Here is a 22,974-nt window from a genome sequence, read left to right as displayed (position 1 = left end):
ATCATGCATGACATCCTTTGGCTCAGTGTGTGTGATCATTAGGTTGGTTTCTAGGTTGGTTTCTGGTCAGATGACGGCATTGAGGAGATGAATTCCTGGAGGGCCCTCTACATTATTCATTCAGGACTCGTGTGTATCCTATTCTTAGAATAGATGCTTAATAGACATGTCCGCTCAGGTCGCTCTGTTCCCTACCTGTAAATGCGTCATGTATTTGTGAGCTAAATGTGCAAGTCTGGGACCAGTTTTGTTTGCCTTGTTCTGGCTCAAATGGGGATTTAGATTAGCCAAAAAATAAAATAAATTAGCTCAGAAAGCATCAAGCTACAGCCTACTTTATTGATAAACAACCCCTGGACACTTGTCAAGAAGGTCAGTCTCAGGACCCTGCTGTCTTCCTTTCCTAATCGTTTTAGATTAAAATTATTGACCCAGCTGGAAAAGTGATTAATTGGTTTCTCAATAGCATTGATTTAGGGTTCTTGCTCCGGCAGAAATGGGGCGGAAGGCATATCTAGGGCATTAGATCTCTGGGGGACCATTAGGCCTTTTGGCTTTATCTGGGTTAAAGGCATGACTGTGAATCTTAGGCTGGAGTGGTGAAGACACCAAAACATGCCCTAGAAAGGTAAAACGGCCAATGTTTGCTCTCTCGTTCACTGTAAAAAAATATATATTTTTTGAAGCTGTAAATAAAACAAGATTATCAGAGTATGTTTTACAAGAAAATGCTATTTCAGTCTTTCTGTTTGTGTTACTTGCAGTTCCTTCGTAATTATTTGTGAAATATAATGGCAAATTTATAGAAAAAAATAATTCGACAAACGGCACATAACACACTGAATAAAATGTAATAGTTATATGTTCAAAGTAAATCCAACATCAATTTTTTTGCTGAATATCTGTTAAATGTAATCTTTAAAACATTTACCCATTTTAATACCATACGTTATAATGTCAGGATGCCTAAATTTACCTACAATAATTGATTTTAGATTTTTATTGTTTTATATTAAAGGGTAAGTTCACCCATGTTATTCCAAACCTGTCAGTTCATCTTCGGAACACAAAAATTAAGATATTTTTATGAAATTCGAGAGCTTTCTGACCCTGCATAGACGGCAACGCAACTGAAATGTTCAAGGCCCAGAAAGGTAGTAAGGACATCGTTAAAATAGTTAAAATAGTAAAAAAAAATGTGTCAGTTATGTTGCCGTCTATGCAGGGTCAGAAAGCTCTCGAATTTCATAAAAAATATTTTAATTTGTGTTCTGAAGATGAATGTAGGCCTTACAGGGTTTGGAACTAAATGAGGGTGAGTAATTAATGACAGAATTGTCATTTTTGGATGAACTATCCCTTTAAATGCGCACAGACAAAAAAGTATAGAATTTAGTAGCTGTTTATGTTATCAGCCATAAAGTTGAAATAATCATTGGCTTAACAGTATCAGTCAGAATCAGCCGTATCAATGAATCCCCAAAATATAATTATTTAATGCCAGATGTATGTTTTTGTGACTTGTTTATCAGTAATAGCTGTAGCTAATACAGTATAGGTAACCCCTTGATATTCAGATCTTTTGGGAAATAATAGGAGGAACACAGTTGTTTTTCTCCCTGAGAGCGTCATACTTTCAGACACACAACTAAAGTCCAGTCAGGCTATTCCCACGAGGGAGGAAGAGCTAAATTGGTATAAATAACTGAGTAAGCCTTCTCGACCCAGTCCTGTCCTCACTCAGGCTTCTTTGGGAGAAGACTTTGTGTCTTTGTGCTCTTTCTGAAGACCTGAGACGACCGACATGGGCTGTGCTTATGTCATTGGGCACGAGTTGTTGGTTGTGTGCTCTGTTAATTGGTCTCCGTTGACATTCAGTACTTTGAACACAATCAACTCATGCATAAAAAGCACCTTGACTAAATAATTAAAAATCTAAATCTTGAAAGTCCAAGTCCTAAAAAAAAAATCTTAATTTATTATCTACTTGAATTCTCTATTTAATTGGAAAGATACAAATCTCATATAATAAAAATTAATCATGTGAAGTCATAAATTATTATCAAAAGACTTTCAAAGGAGGATTTGGGCCATTTACAATGAGGCTGCATTTGATAGACCTTTCTGCAAAGAGAAAATGTCCCCTTTTGAAGTCTTGTGGATGAACTCTTGTGCCAATATTTTCATTCTCTTTCATTCTCTTTGCACATCAATGGATTGCTCTTTGGATCAGAGCCCATTATAAACACACTGACATCACAACTGACTTCAAAACTTTAATTTTGAATCTTTAAAAAGGTTGCTATTTTATAGAATCCCAGTTCAATATGCAGAGACGTCTCTTATATGCCATTAGGAGGTTGATTTCTCCCCCAAATGTTAACACTATGAATCTGTCGCCCTAAAAATCGCTCCTATTGGTTAGATATCCCAACCATCCCAACCCAGCAACCTATAGTATGAGTTTGGGGCAGAGCTAATTGTTTGTTTGACCAATTACAGATGAGAACAGATGCAACTAACATTTCTACATTTATGATAATATTGACAATGAATTTGCCTAATTTATTCTTAAAGTGCTTATTAGTTAACATTATAGGTAATTATTATCAACACAACTTCCGTAGCTATTTAGTCTGTTAACGAAATACATTTATACAACCCATTTCTACAAACTATAATTAAAATACCACATTGAAAAATGACTATATTATTAGTCATGCTTAGAAATTACTTTGGCTCATACATATGAATTTATGAAAAGATGAGTCAAGCAAGCATGACTCACATTTCTTCAGAAAATGTAAACATCATTACATAAATTAATAAATGTATTATTATTCAAATTTTAAACCATTCAAATAGTGTTGTTTCAATGTTTATATTAAAGAATTTAATTAAAAAAATAAAAAAGATAATTAATAAAAGCTATTAAAGTACTTTTATACATGTATGTACTTTAACGAAACTTCACTGTAAGAAAAAAAAAAAAGTAGAAAAACGTTACAGGTAATTTTCTGCCAAGACATTGACCTTTACATTTATGGACATTTCCTTAAACCATACAACACAACACCACACAGTGCAATGCATAATTTAAAATACAGGTAAAACACCTGTGAAAAATCCCATTATATTAACACAGTGCATTATGTTTTTAGAGTTTAATAGAACATCAGGTTCTACTGTGCAGGTAACAGTAGCAGAATCATATAAAAAAAGAAATAAGGAGCAGTTAAGATGTTCTGATGGCAAGGTTTGATCATTATAATGGCGATGGTTATTTTTGTATCTGATGGTTCAGTTATTTAGAGCCCCTCTGTGACAAATGAGATCATTATCTCTGTGGTTGGGATGAATTACCTGTTGAATTACTTAAGTTAATGAGCAATTTTCTAAGTGCGTGGGCATGATGCTTCTCGCCCCACAGATATGAGAACAAATAGGAGTCATTACACAACGAATGGCTGATGTTCAGAAAGGACAAATGGGTTCACTGGCTATTTTTATTTTTTTTTTTTTTGTAAAATGGCATTCAAAGCATGTTTTAGTATAATTTATAATATTATTTTTTTTTTATTAATGTCAATTACGAGATCACTTATACCGTCAGTAATCATTAACAGTGGGCAAGAAAGATGACTGAAATCTATCTATCACAATGGTATGATTAATTTCATACCATGAGAATGGTATATATCACGATTTTGCTGCAAATTCAATGTAAAAAACATGTGAAAACAGTGAGTGCCCACAGTCCTGCCCACAAATAGTCACAGAAATGTATCTACCACGGCATAAACACTATAGCAGTAAATCTTGACCAGTTTACAAATGGTATAAACCATCATACTGCTTCTTTTTCATCATTTTTATTGATATACGAGCTTTGGGCTTGTCCTTCTCTGGCATAAAACCCAACAGACTCTTGACTTTAGGTCCTGTGGTCGTTCTGAAGTCAGAGTATCAATTTTAATGTTACTTTTGGCTCCAACTCGATGTTAAATGATGACTTTCACATATTCTTATGAATGAGTAGATCTTTTCCCGTCTCCCCTGCTGAAATATAAATGCAACTGTAGTTACTTTAAATGGTTGAGTGGCCAAAGCCAATGAGCCGCATTGTTGTTAAATAGCAGAGGGAATCTATTCTAAGACTTTTCACAAAAAACAAGGCACAAAAGACACAAGTGAACTTGCCTCTTTTTGCCTTGTATTTCCTCTGGTGGTCAAAGAATGTGTATCTTGTATCTTACAGTATCTGTATTTCGGACTTCAGAGGTGCAGTTTTGTTTGTGTATGTTTTTTTTTTTTTTACTCTCAAAGCTGTGATTCTCATCCACTTCCGTTATATGACTGACAGACTGCAACGGTTTGAGTTAAAAATCTTCGTTTGTGTTCTACTGAAGAAACAAAGTCACCTACATCTTGGATGCCCTGGGGGTAAGCAGATAAACATAAAATGTTCATTTTTGGGTGAACTATACCTTTAAATTATTAGTGTTATTAAACACTATTGAATTAACAACTCTAGATAATTAAATGTAAAAACAGGTGGAAATGACCATACCCTATTAAATATTGTCCATTATATAGATTTATAATTTTGATGTCACTATCACTGTCATACATCCCTATTACTCATGTTTATACTTACATTTGACTTCCTTGAAAGTATCTGAAGAACAAGCAACACACTCATTTAGTTTCTATAATAAGTAATAGTAGTAGTAATAGTGTTAATAATAAATAGTACTAAGTAATAGTAAGTAATCAGAATAATGCCTCAAGGTTGGCAAAAATAGTTGGCTTGCACAGACAAAGCAGCCCACAGTTATAGTTCTTGCCAAGAGGAAGTGACTTCTTGTGGTTGTACGGATGTATCCCCAAGACAGTTTCTGTCATCCTCATGTACTATTGCAGACCAGACAATAAGACTACCTACCTGCGTATTAGTAGCACTGTTTTTCTTCTAACATTATTAATACCTCAAATCTTGCGGCTAATTTTGGAGTTTACCACTACATGACCTTACTGGCACATGAATCACGTCTTTGCAGTCAAAATGGTTAGGGTCATTGCTATTTGGGTAACTTCCACTCAGTCTTCTTAGTAAAAGAGAAGTTTATTTTGTTAATCTGCTCACAGAACATTTGCACTTCTCTTTACAAATGTTCAGTGGACTGGACACCAAAATGAACCCTCTTCCCAGTATACCTATAATGAGAAATGAGAGTGCCATTGCTCAATGCTCCTGGTTGATTGTATAAGTGTCCGACTTTGATTTTCTGCACAGCAGGGAAATGGAAAGAAGGGGGATCAAGGAGGAGGACATCTGAATTACTCGCTGTCCAGAAAAACATTTGCTTTTCTATTCTCCAGAGGATGTGGGTTTTATTCTGCATTTCTCCGTTCCCCGTTCAACCTTCTCCTTCCCAGAAACTGTAGAGTGGTTAATCACCCGAGACCAATCTTGTATTATTCAATATTCTCTGACAGATAATAGATTCAGTTTTTAAGGTCAAGTTGTGATTCAGCAAAAACTATATTTCAGATCTGCTTCATAAGTTAGCCTTGTTTGGGAGGGTTGTTTTTAGAGTGACTTGAAGCCTTTGGTGGCTTTGATATTTGAATAGACATCTTCATATCAGAATGTCAATGAGTGTAGCAAACAAAAAGGTCTGTGATCAACTGTCTCCTGGTGCAATATCAAAGCCATACTGAAAACAATGCACACATGGGCTGCCAAATTAGATGTGGTGTAACATTATTGTGTAGATGTGGTGTAACATTATTAATCCTTGAGAAATATGTCAGACTTGCATAGCATTCAGTTTTTTATGCCATTGATGGAATATAATATCACAAAACCTTCCTCAAATACCCGCCCCCCAACTCACACATGCACTGCTACAACTCACTCTGCAGTTCAACAGAAAGGGAATAGATGCAGACGTACACATCAGACACGCACAAAGATCACACTCCGACACTTTTCAGTTCATAACTGAACGTGTCACTGTTTTTCTGAACTGCGCTGAACTCCCTCTGCTGCGTTCTGTGCCTCTCCGCAAGGCTAGAATGGAAGCAGGGATTGCGCTGGAGTCGGGTGACTCCAGACCAGCTGGGGGCAGTCACGCTCTAGCTAGGCTCTGATCTCCCAGAGCCTTTTCGAAGGACTAGGACCATCCACCAGCTGCCATGCCACCCAAGCCCACTGGGGCTTTCTGGGTGATGATACTCTCTGTGGATTTAAGAAGTCTCTCTAGGCATGGCGCGTTAATCTTGGCCGGAGGTGGTCGACTGGGAGCAGACTCTGTCTTACATAGACGGTCCGTGCTGGAGGACACGGAGTTGTCCTGTGTCGCTTCCCTGTCCCTGTGGGATGTTAGAAAGTTCCGAACTGTCCCCTGAGCTTGTTCGACCATCAGGGAGCAGATGGGTGATGTGTGGAGCCATTTTAGGTTGTTTGCAGAGTAGGGCCCTGGGGGAGTGAGGTCGCCGACTCTCATTGCCTTGTTACCCATGGAAAGGGCACTTGTGGTGGCAGGATTTGCAATGCCAGTGAGCAGGGGAGATGTAGCTGGAGACAACTGTAAAGTATTGAAAGAGGGAGAATTTCTTTTAAGATTTCAACGCAAATATTTGCAATCAGTTTTCTATGATTTTAAGACAAAGTTCAAAATAGACTAAAAAATCTTTTTAAAAATCTCATTTAGAATGCATGTCCCAAGTTCTCAGCCTAAGAATGACTTTTATCTGTCCTGTGAAAGCTTTCCAAAATTACCTGTTCTGCTCCGTCATTGTTCTTAGCGAACATGAGATGTGCATTTTATACCTGTCCAACTAGGGGTGTGCGATATATATCGTCTGCGATAATATCGTAATTGTTGTTTTAACGATGTGCGATTTGACATTATCGAATCGGCTTCAAAACATCCCTACAGAGCGCACACATACATTACGTGAAGTCTAGACTAGTGCGTGTGCGCATTTAGTGTGTTTTCTTTCACTGCATGATTCAGTCTATTAAAATGCATTTAGAATGATCACAAATTCAAGACATGATGGCAGAAAATTTATATATGTATACCACTTCATATGTGGGAAATTCATCCCATGCAGCTTCTGTGTTTCCTCTGCATTGCAAAGATGAATTTTGATACTGATATAATTTGTTTGGTAACAGCCCAAATGTCTTTTCTTCTAATTGACTGATTAAATGTAAGAATTTGACTCAAAAGATGATGCACACTTTTAGAAAAAATGGCTTTATAAAGGTAAAAGGTAAAAATGCACATAAAATGTAAAAATCAATCTATCACTGCTGTGAACTGACTACACAGAATATGAAATATATCAAAAACTTTAGGAGTCAGCTGTCCACGGTAGTCCTTAAGATTTCAGCACAATAACACACTCAGCAAAATATCGTCTAATTATCGTTATCGATAAAATCCCATAAAATATCGAGATATTATTTTTTGTCAATATCGCACACCCCTATGTCCAACTGTAAAAATTGATTTTAATCCCTTCTTGTCTGTCCTGTTCCTCTCTGGTCCAGTGATTAAAGTATAATGAGTATTTCAGTCTCTCCTTTTCTATTAGCCTGTCGTCTTAACTTACACATGTTCGTGACAGCTCTTCAAGTGCCTTACCTTGGGTTTCTTAGACAGGGTCGTCTCCTCCATCAGCGCTGCAGTGTTGGCTTGGTCGCTTCGTTGAGGTTTTATGTGAGGGAACCAGTTCTTCAACATTTCCTCCATTTTCAGGATGATGTTGACATACCTCTCTCTGCATGGCACAGGAAGGACAATATTTAAGTTGTACCGATGTACTATGTACTATGAATGTACACCGATGTACTAAAAAACAGTTTAGAGACTTGACGTGACAAAGTAAAAGTCTACTGTTCTGTAACACCTTGTTTGGTGTCAGACGAGTTGAAAGAACACTTAACCGCAAGTACGCAGCATCAAGTATACACGTACACACAAACGTGTTTTTAAAAATGAGAACAGCTCCTGTGTTGATTCACACATGTTTGTACACACACGTGGCATGGAGAGCAACCGTTTCCCTTGCCTCTAAATATAGACATAAGCCTGCAGCGGGGCACTGGCGTCCACGTCACGGGGACAAGAAATGGTTGCGCTAAGGAACAGTGATGCAGACGCACGCACATGGTGCCCATTGACTCACACCAGCCCCCGACAGATGGTTAATGGGGATTAGTGCAAGTCACATGACGAAAGAATCTGCTATGGCCCCATTCTCAGTATTTGAAATTTAAATGGCTGCTGCCATAAAAGTTACTTTTATATTCTCTTTTCTGATGTGTCTTTGCGTTGTGGGATTTGCCAGCTGGCACAATGGAATGATGACGGGGGTCAGGTGGTGGGGAGGAAGCAACACCCCCGCTTCGGTGCCCGTGTCTACTTGGCTCAGCGCCTCGGATCAGATGGCCTGAATTAAGACCCCACCCAAAACCCCATCATCTATGTTTTTAGTGGCCTGTTTCAGGCGTATTTTCTGCCAGGCGGGTTTTCATGTGGCACAGTTTGCAACACTGCTGGATGCAGCCCAAAGTACACCAACTGTTCTAGACTCTGCACTCACACGTAAATATTGGACTTCGTGAAGTAGCACAATGCAATACAATGAGAGCAGACCTGGGCTGCGTGCCAGATGCGGTTAAGACGAAAAGTAAATGACGCACCTAAGCCCAGCCCGATCCATTATGAGGTCATTTGATGCAAGAGAACACTGACTCATCATAGACGACATCATAGTCTTTGCACTGTCTAGCTAGAGGAAGGCTAATCAATCGGATGACAGGCTACTCCCGCAAGGGAGCTGGGACATTTTTAACGACCTGCGTTTGAGTTCTATTCTTGTCCAGCCGCTTTTAGATTTGTGGTGGCAGGTCCGCACTGGCCCTGCGGCCCCCCTTGCTGCATCATGCTGTGAGGCCATGTGTTTTCACATTACCTTGACTCGTTCACTTATAGCCTCAGAGCCAGACCCGACCCAGGGCGTAAATGTCATTCGCAAGTGATGTGGGAGAATTCAACCTTGCCACTAATGTGCGTAAACACAAAGCACTGAAACAAGATTCCCTCACAAGAAGGTGAAAGTGGATTGAGATAGATTAAGTAAATGGACACAACATCCATACGATCGATCCGTGATGGAGTGCTGTGCTGACTAAAGCCCACCCTCAAGCCGCCCGTGAGTGAGGTGAAGAGAAACAGCAGGAAACTCACCCCATGCAGGGATTCTGCAGGACCCCCATTATCCTCTGGATGCGGTCCATGGCCACACTCTCTTGAAAAGTGCTGAGGCCTGAAAAGAAGAACATACAGCTTAAAATTCTCTCTTTTACAAGCAATGCCAGCTTATTGTCTCTGACAGGCCATGCTACGTCTGCAAGGCAGATGGGTTCTTGTGAAGCATGTGGGAGGACAGACTTGCTGTCTCTGTGGCCAGGAAGTCCGGTGTCGTCCATAGCCCTTGCATTGACAGCGGTCCCAGACAGAGCCCCTATAAGCAGGTCCGCCTTGTACGCAACCTGTTTTCTAGCACATGTGGGGTTCTAGCCAATAGAACTTTTAAGTACCCAATATTGCTAATACCAGCTGTTGGCGTTTTACAGTAATTTGTGTCTCAACCAGCCACTATGCATCAAGATTTCGGGAACAAGTTATTTTTCTGTCCGCACTGAAAGTGAAAACGCTGTGCAATGTAACAGTCAGTCAACCAGAATATTGCGTGGGTGGTTCTCTGTTTGCACGCTTAACACGAAGAACAGTAATACCATGCTTTTTTAGATGGCTACTATCATGGTTTTACATTTTACTTGACTTGAGGGAACTTTGAGATGTTTCTTAACTTTTATAATTAGTATCTCCCTGTCTAGGTTTGATGTTTAATGAGGAGTGTGATATTAACGCGGTGTAAAATGGAAAATGAAGTGACCTACAAAACAGTGTCACCTGGCTAGTTAGGACAAAAACGGACAGCTTTTAATTACACACTGTCACCTGGTTAGGACACAGTGTGACGGTGCAGATTTTACAGTATTTTTATTAACAGTTACAACAGCCACATAAAACACTGAGTCAAATGTTAGAATATTTTATACCACTAGTCAGGAAAACAAAGGAGTCAGCTAATCCAAAACCTTGAGCTTATCTCTATAGTGCCTTTGGTATTTCAGTCGAGGTCCTTGGGTATTTTTGGAGGCGTGCGGTTTACACTGCTTTAGACGTGCGTCTTTCAGCCATACACGTTTTATTATGACTTAACGAGGTAGCATGTGCCACCAGGAAATGACTGTGGTTGATATGAGAGCCTCATTTCATGCATATTCATGACGCATCTCTGCCCCAAATCTCATGACACTTCTCGTACCATGGCCTGCTGCCTCTAGCTTGGCTGTTCTCTTGTATACTGAGCTAACTAGGCAAGGTTTTGGATATGCAGAAGACTAATACAAACGAATGAAGGATTACTCACGTTCTCGGTATCTGCCTGAGCGGAGGCCATTAAGGATCGAGGACAGTGGTTGAATGTAACACTGCAGCTCCAAGCACTGCAAAACAAAGAGCATCATTCAGTATTTCCTTGTTTAGCTTTTCACATTTAGCATTTCTCAAACATTTCTAGAGTTTTTGATGTTTTCGTTTCAGGATGTTGATGGTACACTGTCAATTACCATAATCAAAAAAAAACATCAAGTTAGGACATTCCTTTGTACGGCTCATCATTTCCAGAAGAACAACGACGCTGTGATACAAAACAAAGTGACTCATCTACTCTCTCACACATTTGTGCAAATGTAATGGAATGAGTTATCATTGCAATTCTACAAGGTAGAGGAAAACATTGAGTTTCTTCGTTCAGTGGCCCCGTGTGACCCATTCACAAGAACACACGAAGGAGGGGTCTTCCTGGAAGTGGTTTTGCTTCGAGTATTTTTTTTTTACATTTATTCTGCTCTGGTGGAGATAGATCATGTAGGAGATACGGCTGCTTTTAAGAACACCATGTCCCTTCCCTGGCATGCCAACGAGTCAAAAAGTGGCACGTCTCACCTTGCAAACGAACAGCCTGTCTTTCTCCATTTGTTCAGGTGTGAGCTGCCTCTCCCTTTGCTCCAGGACCATGGAGCTGCATGTTCTCTTCAGTACCTGCCTCTTTTTGCCTACAGGGCTCTCAGGGCACCGGCTGTAATTGGTCCGAGCCTCTTGTCCCAGGTGACAATGGCCACCGTCTTCGCTGTAGTCGGAACTATCACAGCTGGAAGGAGAACTTCCCCAAGAGCTCATGTTCTCTTTGTCCATTACCTCCCCTTTATCTCCATTCCTCTTTGAGAGTGACTGGCAAGTCTGGGTCCCCTGGATGACCCCCGAGGAGGGGGATTTTGGCAAGTTGGTTTGTCCTTGCGCTTTGGTACAGTCTGGTTCTAACTCACTATCGTTGTCCTCATCGTCACTGGCCAGCCAGTCAATGGAATAGTCCGAATCCGAAGCTGACATCTTAAGAAGCAGGATCTAACCAGCACGGACCATCACTGACCTGTGGGGGAAAAAGGGAGTACTTTAATCTCCAATTTCCATAAACGTTAATAATAAACACCATCACACAATACAACATGAGCTGGCGTGAAATTACCTAATGGAGAAAGAATGCTCTGTCTTTCACTGTATTGGTTTGGCATTAATATAAAAGCAAAAACTCAACGGTCTTTTTTGGACCTATTTGCGAGATTCAAAGTCTTGCTGATACCAGTGGTCCAAAATGACAACGCAAGCACGCATCTTCAATCAAACCCTGAATTCACGTAGGCTCAGACCAGCATGTTTTCCAGACACACCACCTGAGTTTCATACAGACACTAAAGACGAACAACGGCCATAAAAAAGACTTACTGCCATTTCACAAACAGTGACGAGAACTCACGAAACTGACATTTACGGTTAATTTTTATGTAGTCAATAACAACACCAATTCTTCTGTACATTAACGGAACCAAAACAAAACCTAAATAGAGTAATGTTTATTTACACGTATACATGTTTTTGTTAAAAATAGCCTTGTTCATGCATAATATGGTTGCAACAGGGGGAGACCGTCTTTATTTATTCAAAACGGAGATGTTTGAAATAAGATTTTGTTCTGCAGTCTGTTTGGAACATGTGTCCTGTGCAGCACATGCATTTGTTTGTTCTGATTGCACCTAATTGAAAAACACTTGAAAATGTAGCCTTACAGAAATAGAAGGCTATGATGAAGCAGGTGGCAAAAAAAGCACACATTCAAAGCCCTGTTTGTTTATTCAATGAGACCCGAACGCCGCAGCCATGGTGACCACCATTTGACACAGAACAAAATAAGCTGTTTTAATCGTGCCATTCCTTCTATGGCCTTATTAATATATTACTAAGATTCATGCATTACTAGTTTGTGCCTAAATGCACGTAGTGTTTGCTGGTTACGTGTAAAATTTAATTATTTTATGGGCTTGTTTTTAAAAGAGGATGATTTGAAAATAGTCCTGGAACACACAGCTGGGACCAGATCTGTGGCCTTGAGCATTACCACTAAAAAAAAATTTCAGTTTTATTATCAATTCCATCAGTTCTCTTGGTAATTCATAATAGACAGGCCTTGAGGAATACACATAAAAGGAGTGTCTACAACGTCATGTTTAATGAGTCAAGCCATGAATCTTTGCTAAAGGCACACGTCGTACAGAAGCAAATGCTTTGTGCTTTCTCTAAGGGTGCTGACCACTCATCTTTTGAGGGCTTCTCATAAATCAACAGGACGTTTACATGATGCATGTTCATAAAATTACACATTTATGACTAAAAAAAAAAAAAAAAAAAAAGCGGAAACTGCCCCCACTGTATTGTCAGGTGACCTAAAACCTGATTCATGTTGTAACATCTAAATTATTTTTTCTAAATACTAAAAACATTTTTTTATTTGATACTAATACTGAATCATGATTACATTAGGTTGAACAAGTTAAAAGCAATATTCACTTTTTAAAGAATAACATTCACTTTCAGTTATTACAAAAGTATTGTTTTTCCAAAAACATTTAAATGCACGCTACACATAGGCCTAAGTTTTACATGACCATAACTCAACTTATAATACAGTATATGTACTTAAAACTTTATCAGTTCCTTCACTGACACAGCACAAAGAGATGTTTTGTATACAGTCGTTGTATTAAACTTAGCCTAAATATAGATACTGTAGATAAGATATCTAATATAGTATGTAACACTATATACACATAAACCGTGTCAAAAGATTTTCAGATTGCCTAAACACATTCACTTCACTTGGGCATTTAATCCGTCCATCAGCTGCTCGGTATAATTGCAAACAAATGGACTGCTGAGCCAGAGTTCTGCCCTGCCAATAAAGCCAATGTAATAGCTCTACCTCAAGCACGCGACTTGTTGGCTTTATAACGGTCACAAAGATCAGCCTTTCCAAATGGACGTAATTGCTTGACCAGCTTTTTCCTGTCAATACCAGTTTCGCCAAAAGTTGAATCAAACAAAACGCCGCGTTTAGCACGACTGCCGTTAGCGAACAAACTCCTCTTTCATATCGAAAAACTGCCTACATCGGATACTTTTACAAGTTTTGTCGACAGCTGGGGACGCGGATGAAAAGGCCCTTTATTCGTTTGCGCTAACCGGTAGTTTGACAAAACAAAGAAAATCACTGAAAGCTTGCGTGTTTACGTTTAGCTACCATATAAACGTAGACAAAGCGGGCACGTGACTATTATTTAATAGCGACATTTAGCGCAACTACAAATGTAGGAAGTCGTGTAACCGAGACTTGTACGCCTGCCAGTAATATCGGTTGCTATGGGCAACACGTATATTAATATTAAAACGGCTATGAAATAAAACAAAAGCCTTAATGTACCTGTCTGATAACTGAGGGTGGGGCCCTCATGATGACTAACACCTTTAATACAGCCTACCAAGACAAGACCACCGCAATGTTGGCCTTTTAAAACATTTTACAAAAAAAAAAAAAAAAAAAAAATACTTCCAAAAACACAATATAGACCAAATCGTGCTATCATATAAGCTACATTGAACATAAATGCATTAAGGAGTATTAAAAGTGATATTTAGATTGTAATAAAATAAACTATTTCCTCCGTTTTACAATAGGCGGATGCCTCGCGCAGCGGCATCTTCCAACACATCTTACATACATATGCATTAAGCTTTATATAAACGCAGTGGTTTTCCTTTGTCTATGTCATTTTTACTCCACAAAAACACAAAATCAGAAGCGATCGCTGCTATTTAAAACGCGGATCCTACCTCAAGCCGGATGGGACGAATGGTCGCACTGTCCTTTGTTTCAGCAGTACATCCAAACACAACTGGAGCGCCTGTCGAGCCTCTGTTGAGAGCTGTGCGTGGTTCAGTGATGTAGACCTGCAGTTGTGTGGCCCCGTGTTACTTCTCCCAACGCAACGTGTCTGAGAGGGCGGGTGCAAAAACGCAGGGCTTTCCGATTTGTGCGTCCAGACCCGAATCTGACAAATAGAGTTTGCGTTGGAAGCAAGCTTCGGCTGATAGGGGAGACGAGCTTACATATTAAAATGATATGTAAATTGACAAAGCACGTGGACACGCGGATCGGTTTCATTCCAACAGGCGGACAGAATGTCAACTCCGAGCGCTTTTTGTTGTTGTTCGCAGTAACTTTTTTTTTTTTTTTTTTAAACCTCATTAACTCGGATGGGATGACGCCACAGATGCACCTCCCTCTTATATGTTAGGGTTAGGTCACTTTTAAAATGTAAGATGTTTGATTAGCTGCAGCCCTGGTGTTAATAATAGGGGAGTTTGGGAGGATCTGACCCCCCTAATTAAAGGGGCCACCCCCACGCCCCAAAGAATGTAAAAGTTCATATACTTTAACACTTATAATTGCTTTAACATTGTTTTCAAAGGTTTCATACAGGTTAGAGGGCATATTTTTACCTGTCTGCAAATAGACACTAACAGAAATAATATTAGCCACAATGGGTAACCACAAACACAGATATGTTGCTGGTGCTCTTTCCATTAGGATCTGTTTCATGAGGTATGTTGGAAAAGTATAACTTTATTATACATTTACATGTCTCAAGTACATTAGTGTTTTGTTTACAAATCTTTTAGAATATCAGTGTTTAGCAAACTGCGCTAAATTGCGCTAAAACTGGCGGTAAAGCACCCAGAAGAGTAATTCGCCGCGGGTTCCTTCGGGATTTTCCTATGGGGTTTTATAATAGGGTTTTTTAATATATGAGTAAAATAAAGCCTGTGGTAAATATAACTTGACGATACGTTTACGTTTTGTTGTACAACGTAAATTACACCCAATCATACCCAAAATAAAAATTTTGAATCAGTTAATTCTTTAAAACGTATGTATTTAATAAGTAGCTAGACAAGAACGTTTGGACTGTGAGTGTGTGCAGTTTACACTGTAGAACAAAACGTAAAAGTATTGTCAAGTTATATTTACCAAAGGCTTTATTTTACTCATATATTAAAAAACCCCATTATAAAACCCCATTTGGAAAATCTCGAAGGAACCCACGGTGAATTACACTTCCTGGTTCTGACATCATAGTTCCCCCACTCTATTGTCTTTGCATTTACATTTAATAATTTAAGAGACATTAAAAATGATTAAATTCGTTTAAAATAGTTGAAGCCTCTGATGTGAATGAACACTAGCTACAGTTAAAACAGTAAAAACACACACACACACACACACACAAAATATAATGTTTTTTAGATGTTATATTTATTATATATAATTATTTTATTTTTTTCATTTATTTATATACATCATTTGCATTCTGGAAATTATGATTAAAAAAAGTCCAGTATTGTCATGACTCATGGGAATTTGGGGATGAAGTTGTACCATAGTTGTGCATAACAATGCGATTAATCACAGAAAATCATGCGATTAATCACGATTAAAAATTTTAATCGTTGCCCAAAACAATTTTTTTTTAAATATATACACACACACACACACACACACACACAAAATAAACAAATATATAAATCATTGAAAAACATAGTTAATGATTATTTAGATTTTGTTTTGTCACTATATATATATATATATACATATATATACACACATATACACACCTGCCCCTGGCTTTATTTTCACTTACAAATATATTCATTTATTGGATTTTGAGGTTTTTATGATTGTGACCTATGGACTGGACATTTGGGATGTTTAGCCCACTTTTAGGTCTATTGATTGTTTCGCAACTGTAAACAGACCTGTGTGGAAACTTATGCATGTACCACGAGCCAACAACACATGTGTCTAAGGAACGATGCAGTGTGCACATTGCTACTGTCGCTCTCCATATCACTGGATATCCAGGAGCCCCGTTGTGGGGCTTATTCTTACCAGCCCCTGACACACTGCAATGTGCACAGCTGGTCGTATGTGAACGAAGTCGAATGAATGAATGAGACTGAACGTGATAGGCCACCGTGTTCTGTTTCGTGATGGGTTGCACACGTGATGCCTTTACACTCGCGCTGTTTTTGCACAGCCAGTTGAGTTTCCATGGTGAGGGGGGCAGGGCGGAAAACATTCCAAAGTAGTTCTCTTGCTGCGTTAAGAATGTTGCACCTTCTCCAAAAGCCCCACAGCAGGTGAGGTTGAGCGGCTATATTCTGTCACGCATTATTCGGCGCACTTTGGTCCTTTCAAACAGCATGAATGACATGCCAGGTGGTCTGCATCCACTGGTATTTTCACGCTCATGCCGTGGTGTGGTGAGTAAGTTAGTGGCTGTGACAGTGAAGAGCAAATAAGGACTCACAATCGCTGCATCTCTCTGGGGGGTGGGATCTCTGGTTGAAGTCAAAGATTCAACGCCTGGAGCCAATGAGTCATAGTCCTCCTCCCCGGAAAACGTGAGCACATGTGAGAAAAAAAAACACCCATCTTCTGTCTCTCCTTTCGGCTTTGCACAATTGAAAATCATAATTGATGCGAACAGAATGTTTCTTCCATCTCTCTCCCTCTCTGTTCCGGCCGGTATTTGACAACCAGGAGAACATTAACAAAACATGGTGGGTTTTGAACCCGAGCCAAAGACGCCACCCAAATAGATTAGCGACTGGGTGGGTACAAACCGGTCTGGTTTTAAATTCAGACCATCTTCTTGTAACGGGCCTTTTTGTGGCCAGTAATGGCATGTTCAGGCCAATTTGTAAGGTCTTGCTGTGACTGTTCCTCGATAAAGGTCTGTTCACATCAAGGGCGATAACGACAGCTATAAGTATAAAGTTGAATTAATCATTCTAATACTATGAAAACAGTCCGCAAAGTCCACAATGATGACAACACAGAGGAACATTATCATTGTAATTACTTAAGGTTTGGTCACACTTACCATGGCTCAGAAATTTTGCAGATGAAATTCAGTTATTTTAACAGGAATTTGTGAGATCTGGAGTAGATTTCGCTCATGTTCGAGTTGGTTACTCAAATTTGCATTGCTGACCGACAGAAACTGCTTAGTTTGAAAGTCCCTTCAGTGCTTCATACTTTGCTAAACTATTGACAATAGACAATGGAGCTTAATGAAATGTAGTTAAAATATTATGTAAATGTACTCTTACAAAAATGTTGTTCCAGTTGATGAACAATAAAAACATTGACAGCCAATCAGAAGTGATCTGAATTTAAAGAGCTTGAACATTTAAAGCACCAGTTATCATTATAATTATCGGTCCGTTAACACCAGGGGCAATAACTAAAACAATAGCTATAAAGTTTTAGTACTCATTTTAATTCTATGATAATAGGAACAGCCACACCACAACTATAACAATATCGACACAAAGGAATGATATTGGAATCACTTTTGAAACTATTTTTTTCCCAACTGATGAGCGATTTAAAAACACTGACAGCCAATCAGAATCCAGTCTACTTTAAAGAGCTTGAACATTTAAAGTGACAGACGACATAATTGCAGTGCATGCTTATTATAAAGTTACCATCCATTTGTGTGGATGCTAATATCGTTATTGTTATAGTTCTTATAATTATCGCACTAAAGGCCATTCGATAACAACATCTATACAGTTTAAATAATCTTTCTAATTCTATGAGAATAGTGACGTTCACACCACAACTAACAATAATGACAGAGAGGACCACTAACGTTGAAGTCAGTTTCAGAATGTTATATTTTTTCCAACTGATAAACGTTAAAAACATTGACAGCCAATCAGAATCCACTCAACTTTAAAGAGCTTGAACATTTAAAGCGGCAGACCACAATTCCAATGCATGCTTATAATAAATTTATCGTCCATTGGTGTGGACACTAATATCGTTATTGTTATAGTTATTTTATAATTACCGCACTCAATTTCATTCGATAAAGACAACTATAAAGCTTTAATAATCTTTCTAATGCTGAGAATAGTGACTTTACACCACAACTAACGATAATGACAAAGAGGAATGATAACGTTGGAGTCAGTTTCAGCATGAATTTTTCTCCAATTGATAAATGTGAAAAAAACATTGACAGCCAATCAGAATCCACTCGACTTTAAAGAGCTTGAACATTTAAAGCGGCAGACAACATAATAGCAGTGTGTGCTTATAATGAAGTTATCGTCCATTGGTGTGGACGCTAATATCGTTATAGTTATAATTATAATTATTGCACTAAAGGCCATGCGACAACTATAAAGTTTTAATAATCTCTCTAATTCTATGATAATAATGACTTTCACAATACAGCTAACGATAAAGACAGAGGAACAATAACGTTGGAGTCAGTTTCGAAGAGTTTTTTTTTTCAACTGATAACCATGATTACCATTGACAGCCAGTCAGAATCCACCTGACTTTCATGAGTTCAAGCATGTAAAGCGTGACACAATTGCAGCGCATGCTTATAATAAACAAAGTTACCGTCTAATATAGTTGTCATAATGGGTAACTAATAATTATCGCTCTTAAGGTCCATTTGATAACAAATGACAACTAATGATAACAAATAATGACAACTATAAAGTTTTAATAATCTTTCCAGTTTTATGAGAATAGTGACGTTCACCATAACTAATGACACTGACAGAGAGGAACAATATCGTTGATGTCAGTTTAATAAAAGATACTGAACATTGACAGCCAATCAGAATCCACCCGACTTTAAAGAGCTTGAACATTTAAAGTGCCAGATGACAAAGTTATAATAAAAAGAATATTATCGTCCTTTGGTATCATTATAATTATTGTTCTTGGTGTGAATTCATAGCCATTCATAGGGTTTATTATACGCATGTCACCGATGATGACTTTTGTTTTATGTCTTACTGTCATTGCGAGGAGGAGGTGCAAGTGAGGCCATGGGTGTTGCTCTGTTTGAGGTTAGAGCCAGAGGCAAGGAATAATAACTCTATTTCTCACCATCCCTTTCGGTTGCGAAGAAGGTGTGCCTCAAACACATGCTGCTAAAAACAGCATCTGTGACCCTCCCATTTAGGCGGGAGACAACAACACTGATAACCTGCACAGTCACTATTGGCAGGGTGCGAACTACGGGGGAGCTAGGGGGAGCTCGGCTCCCCTTAATAAGACATGGGCTCCCCTGAAAACGTGATTTGTGAAATTTTGGGGGGTCTCAAAAAATATTGACAATGTGTTATTTTGACGTGCAATTTCAGTTTTGTGTAATGTGATCATCGTGGATTATTATGTGTAAAATTGCAAAAATATCAATCATTCATTCATGCATGACGGCGATTTAAACCTAATTCACTTCAGTAAAGATAACTATACATGCTATTCTTGTCATGAGCATCAAGCTGTGGGGGCGCTGCGGTGCAAATTCCACTCGTGTTTAGTACATTAACTCAAAGATTCGTAGAAAAAATATAAACATTGGTCTCTGTGGTCGATTCTGTGTTAAGGTAAGGCATGTTATTCGCTATTATGTGTTGTGGCTGGGTTGTTATAGGTCTGCGATGTCTTAGGCCTAATTGAACGGAGGAATTATGGTATTCTTCTGTAGCCTGACGACGAGTAACTTTAACCGTTGTTCATGTGAACTCAAAGACAGCCTGATGCTTTGTTTATAGACTATTTGTGGGTGGCTGTTTGTTGTTTCACCTATCAATTTGTGTCGATAAAGTATAATAGGGTAAATCCTGTATAGTGATTTATCCTATATAGTGTTGCATAAAGCAAGTAGTGCATACACTTGTAGCTGTTACGTATCTTTGTAAGTCATTCTTTTGAGGTACGCGCAAGCGCACGAATTCCCCCCCCCTATAAAAAAAAAATAAAAAGTGGGCTCCCCCAAAGTCCACGTTATAGTTCGAACACTGACTATTGGCCAATACAATCTTCACTCATTTCATTTCATTTCATTTATTTATATAGCACAAATAAACACAACAGGAGTTGACCACAGTGCTTTACAGAATATAAAACTAACATACAGATAAAGAAAGAAAGCAATAAGACATAAAAATAAATAGAACATAATTAAGAATTGCTAAAAAGCTTGGGCCAGAAGATAAGACTTTAACTTCGATTTAAACTCATGTACAGAGGACAGGGATTTCAGATAAAGAGGAAGACTGTTCCAGAGCCTAGGTCCAACAACGGCAAATGCACAATCCCCTCTTGACTTCAGTCGTGTTCGAGGCTGAGCTAGAGAGTTGTTTGCGGACCGCAGACACCTGACTGATGTGTTCAGATTTAAAAGTTCAGACAGGTACGAGGATGCAAGAACATTAAGGGATTTAAAAACAAACATCAATATTTTAAAATCGACTCTATGACGAACCGGCAACCAATTTAGAGCCATTAAAATAGGAGTAATATGTTGGCGTTTGCGGACTCCCGTTAGAAATCTGGCTGCAGCGTTTTGCACCATTTGAAGCCTTGTAATAGAGGACTGGGAAATTCCAGCATATAAAGAATTACAGTAGTCCAATCGAGATAAAACGAAAGCATGTGTGACACTTTCAAGATCTTTGGGGGACAGAAACGGCTTTACTCTAGACAGAAGTTTCAGATGAAAAAAGCCTGATTTAACTACTGTGTTTATGTGTTGATCAAACTTAAAGTAGGAGTCTAGAGTTATTCCCAGACTTTTCACAGTTGGTTTGATATAAGAGTGCAGATTTCCAACATTAACAATGTTTTTTTCTTTCCCCACAGAGGGCCCAAACACAATTGCTTCAGTTTTACTCGCATTAAGGTCAAATGTGTCCCCAACTCTCACTATCTTATACTTCTGTTATTGGAACACAGTGCAGTTGCACTTTACTCTAACATCTGTGTACAGAAGTTCATATATAAACACAGATATATGTGTACATTCTTTACCCATTTACGTGTCCAAACCACTCCGCAAAACATCACACGAAAGAATGACGAGCAAACAACTGGATGCTGTTTACAGAGGGGATTTCTCAGACTGCTCTGCTTGGCTGCTTTACAGTATGCAATATGATGAGAACATTTAGTCCTATGCTGAACCATCATTACAGGCTAAACAAATGACACCGCAGTTAAGCTTGCAACTAGAAAACCTGAAACATCAGTGCTGATTCCTATTCTTTCAGTTATTTAATCAGCGATGATATGTTTCTCTGAAGTATTTATCGAAGACATGTTCTAGTTTCTAAGTGATCTTATTAAAATACACATACAGAGCAAGCAAATAAAGAAATAAGAAATTTTTTCTTGTGATATATTGTGCTTATAAAGAAAATAAAGACTTCTGAGTGAAAAAACAAAGCAACTTTTAAAAGTCTGGTAAAAGTCTATATATGAGATATTTGTTTGTGCTGCCTTTAATTGAATTATAATTTTTTATTTATAGTTGATATTATTATAATTCATATTTTAATTATCAATTTAGATTTTAATATTTTAATTAACTTTTTGGTTTTGATTTTAATACAGAAAATTCTGTTTAACAGTAAGAATAATGAAAATTTGCATTTGAAAAAAAAAAAAATATCAATAATTACCCATGTTCATTAAAATTCTGAGAAAAAATATGTGCCTAATTATCAATGTCTACAATTAATGATCATCAAGATTTTTTTCTTTTTTCTTTTGTTTTGGGGTGAAATATGACCTAAATGTTTTGGTAATCATAACATCACCAAATGTTTTGATTCACCTTTGTATACCTCTCACATTCATTCCAAGCATCAGATGTTACTAGTAGCTACATTCTTCACTCCTTGAATCACAGTTGTTTCAAAGCATCGTCATAGAGTGACTGCTTTCACAGTCGGCGATTGCAAGGTCCCTCGCACACTTGCGCGTGTTCTAGCACGTTTTCACTGGTCTCTCTGCTGCACGTTTTCATGCAAGGCAATAATGCTCAGCCCCTCATCCTTGTGGTAGGCCTGCGATGAGTCACAGGTGAAAATTGGCTTGGTGATTTAGAAACACTGTCTGACGGACACTGATGATTCAGTAGGATGGAGGGTTGCGGGGGAATGCTGGATTTCTCATTGCTTTTCTTTATCCCATTCATAAAAAAAAGAGAGAAAAACACTTGGGTGCCCACATCGCCTCCACCCCCGAATGTCATCTCCACGGGTGGCTAGAAATGAATCGTTGCCCTCTCTCTGGAGAAAAGAGTGGCTTTGTGGGTAAAAAAGAATCTCCCATCAAAACACATCCAGGTTGCATTCCCCCCAAAAATCATTGTTTATAATTCACTAAATACATACTATTATTTAGAATTTACTTAAACTATTATTTACAATACTTCGTTTATTATTTTAAATTAAAAAAATAGTTGATGACGGTGATGATAATGGAAAAAAAGAGAAAATATCTCAACATTATATTAAATAATTAGACTATTATATAAAAGTAATG

At 38.4% G+C, this 22,974-nt stretch overlaps 1 protein-coding gene across 2 annotated transcripts; it reads right to left on the bottom strand.

Moving 5' to 3' along the window:
- Positions 1-5,863: 5,863 nt before the first annotated feature.
- Positions 5,864-14,731, bottom strand: LOC107659497 (uncharacterized). 2 transcript variants are annotated; one of them, XM_016448456.1, is made up of 6 exons: positions 14,376-14,731; positions 11,100-11,583; positions 10,522-10,597; positions 9,270-9,348; positions 7,662-7,797; positions 5,864-6,593 (listed from the first exon to the last, which is right to left on the bottom strand). In XM_016448456.1, the coding sequence occupies exons 2-6, from the start codon at positions 11,541-11,543 to the stop codon at positions 6,180-6,182; spliced, it is 1,149 nt and encodes a 382-aa protein (XP_016303942.1). In that variant the 5' UTR covers positions 11,544-11,583; positions 14,376-14,731; the 3' UTR covers positions 5,864-6,179. The 2 variants fall into 2 exon arrangements, with proteins under 2 accessions (XP_016303942.1, XP_016303943.1); XM_016448457.1 differs by lacking the exon at positions 14,376-14,731 and adding an exon at positions 11,680-12,065.
- Positions 14,732-22,974: the final 8,243 nt, after the last annotated feature.

The sequence above is a fragment of the Sinocyclocheilus anshuiensis genome, unplaced genomic scaffold (assembly GCF_001515605.1).
Source record: "Sinocyclocheilus anshuiensis isolate Anshui unplaced genomic scaffold, SAMN03320099.WGS_v1.1 scaffold387, whole genome shotgun sequence".
In the NCBI taxonomy this organism is placed as follows: Eukaryota; Metazoa; Chordata; class Actinopteri; order Cypriniformes; family Cyprinidae; genus Sinocyclocheilus; species Sinocyclocheilus anshuiensis.
Note: the sequence above shows the minus strand (reverse complement) of the source record. Positions and strands in the feature narration are given on the sequence as shown.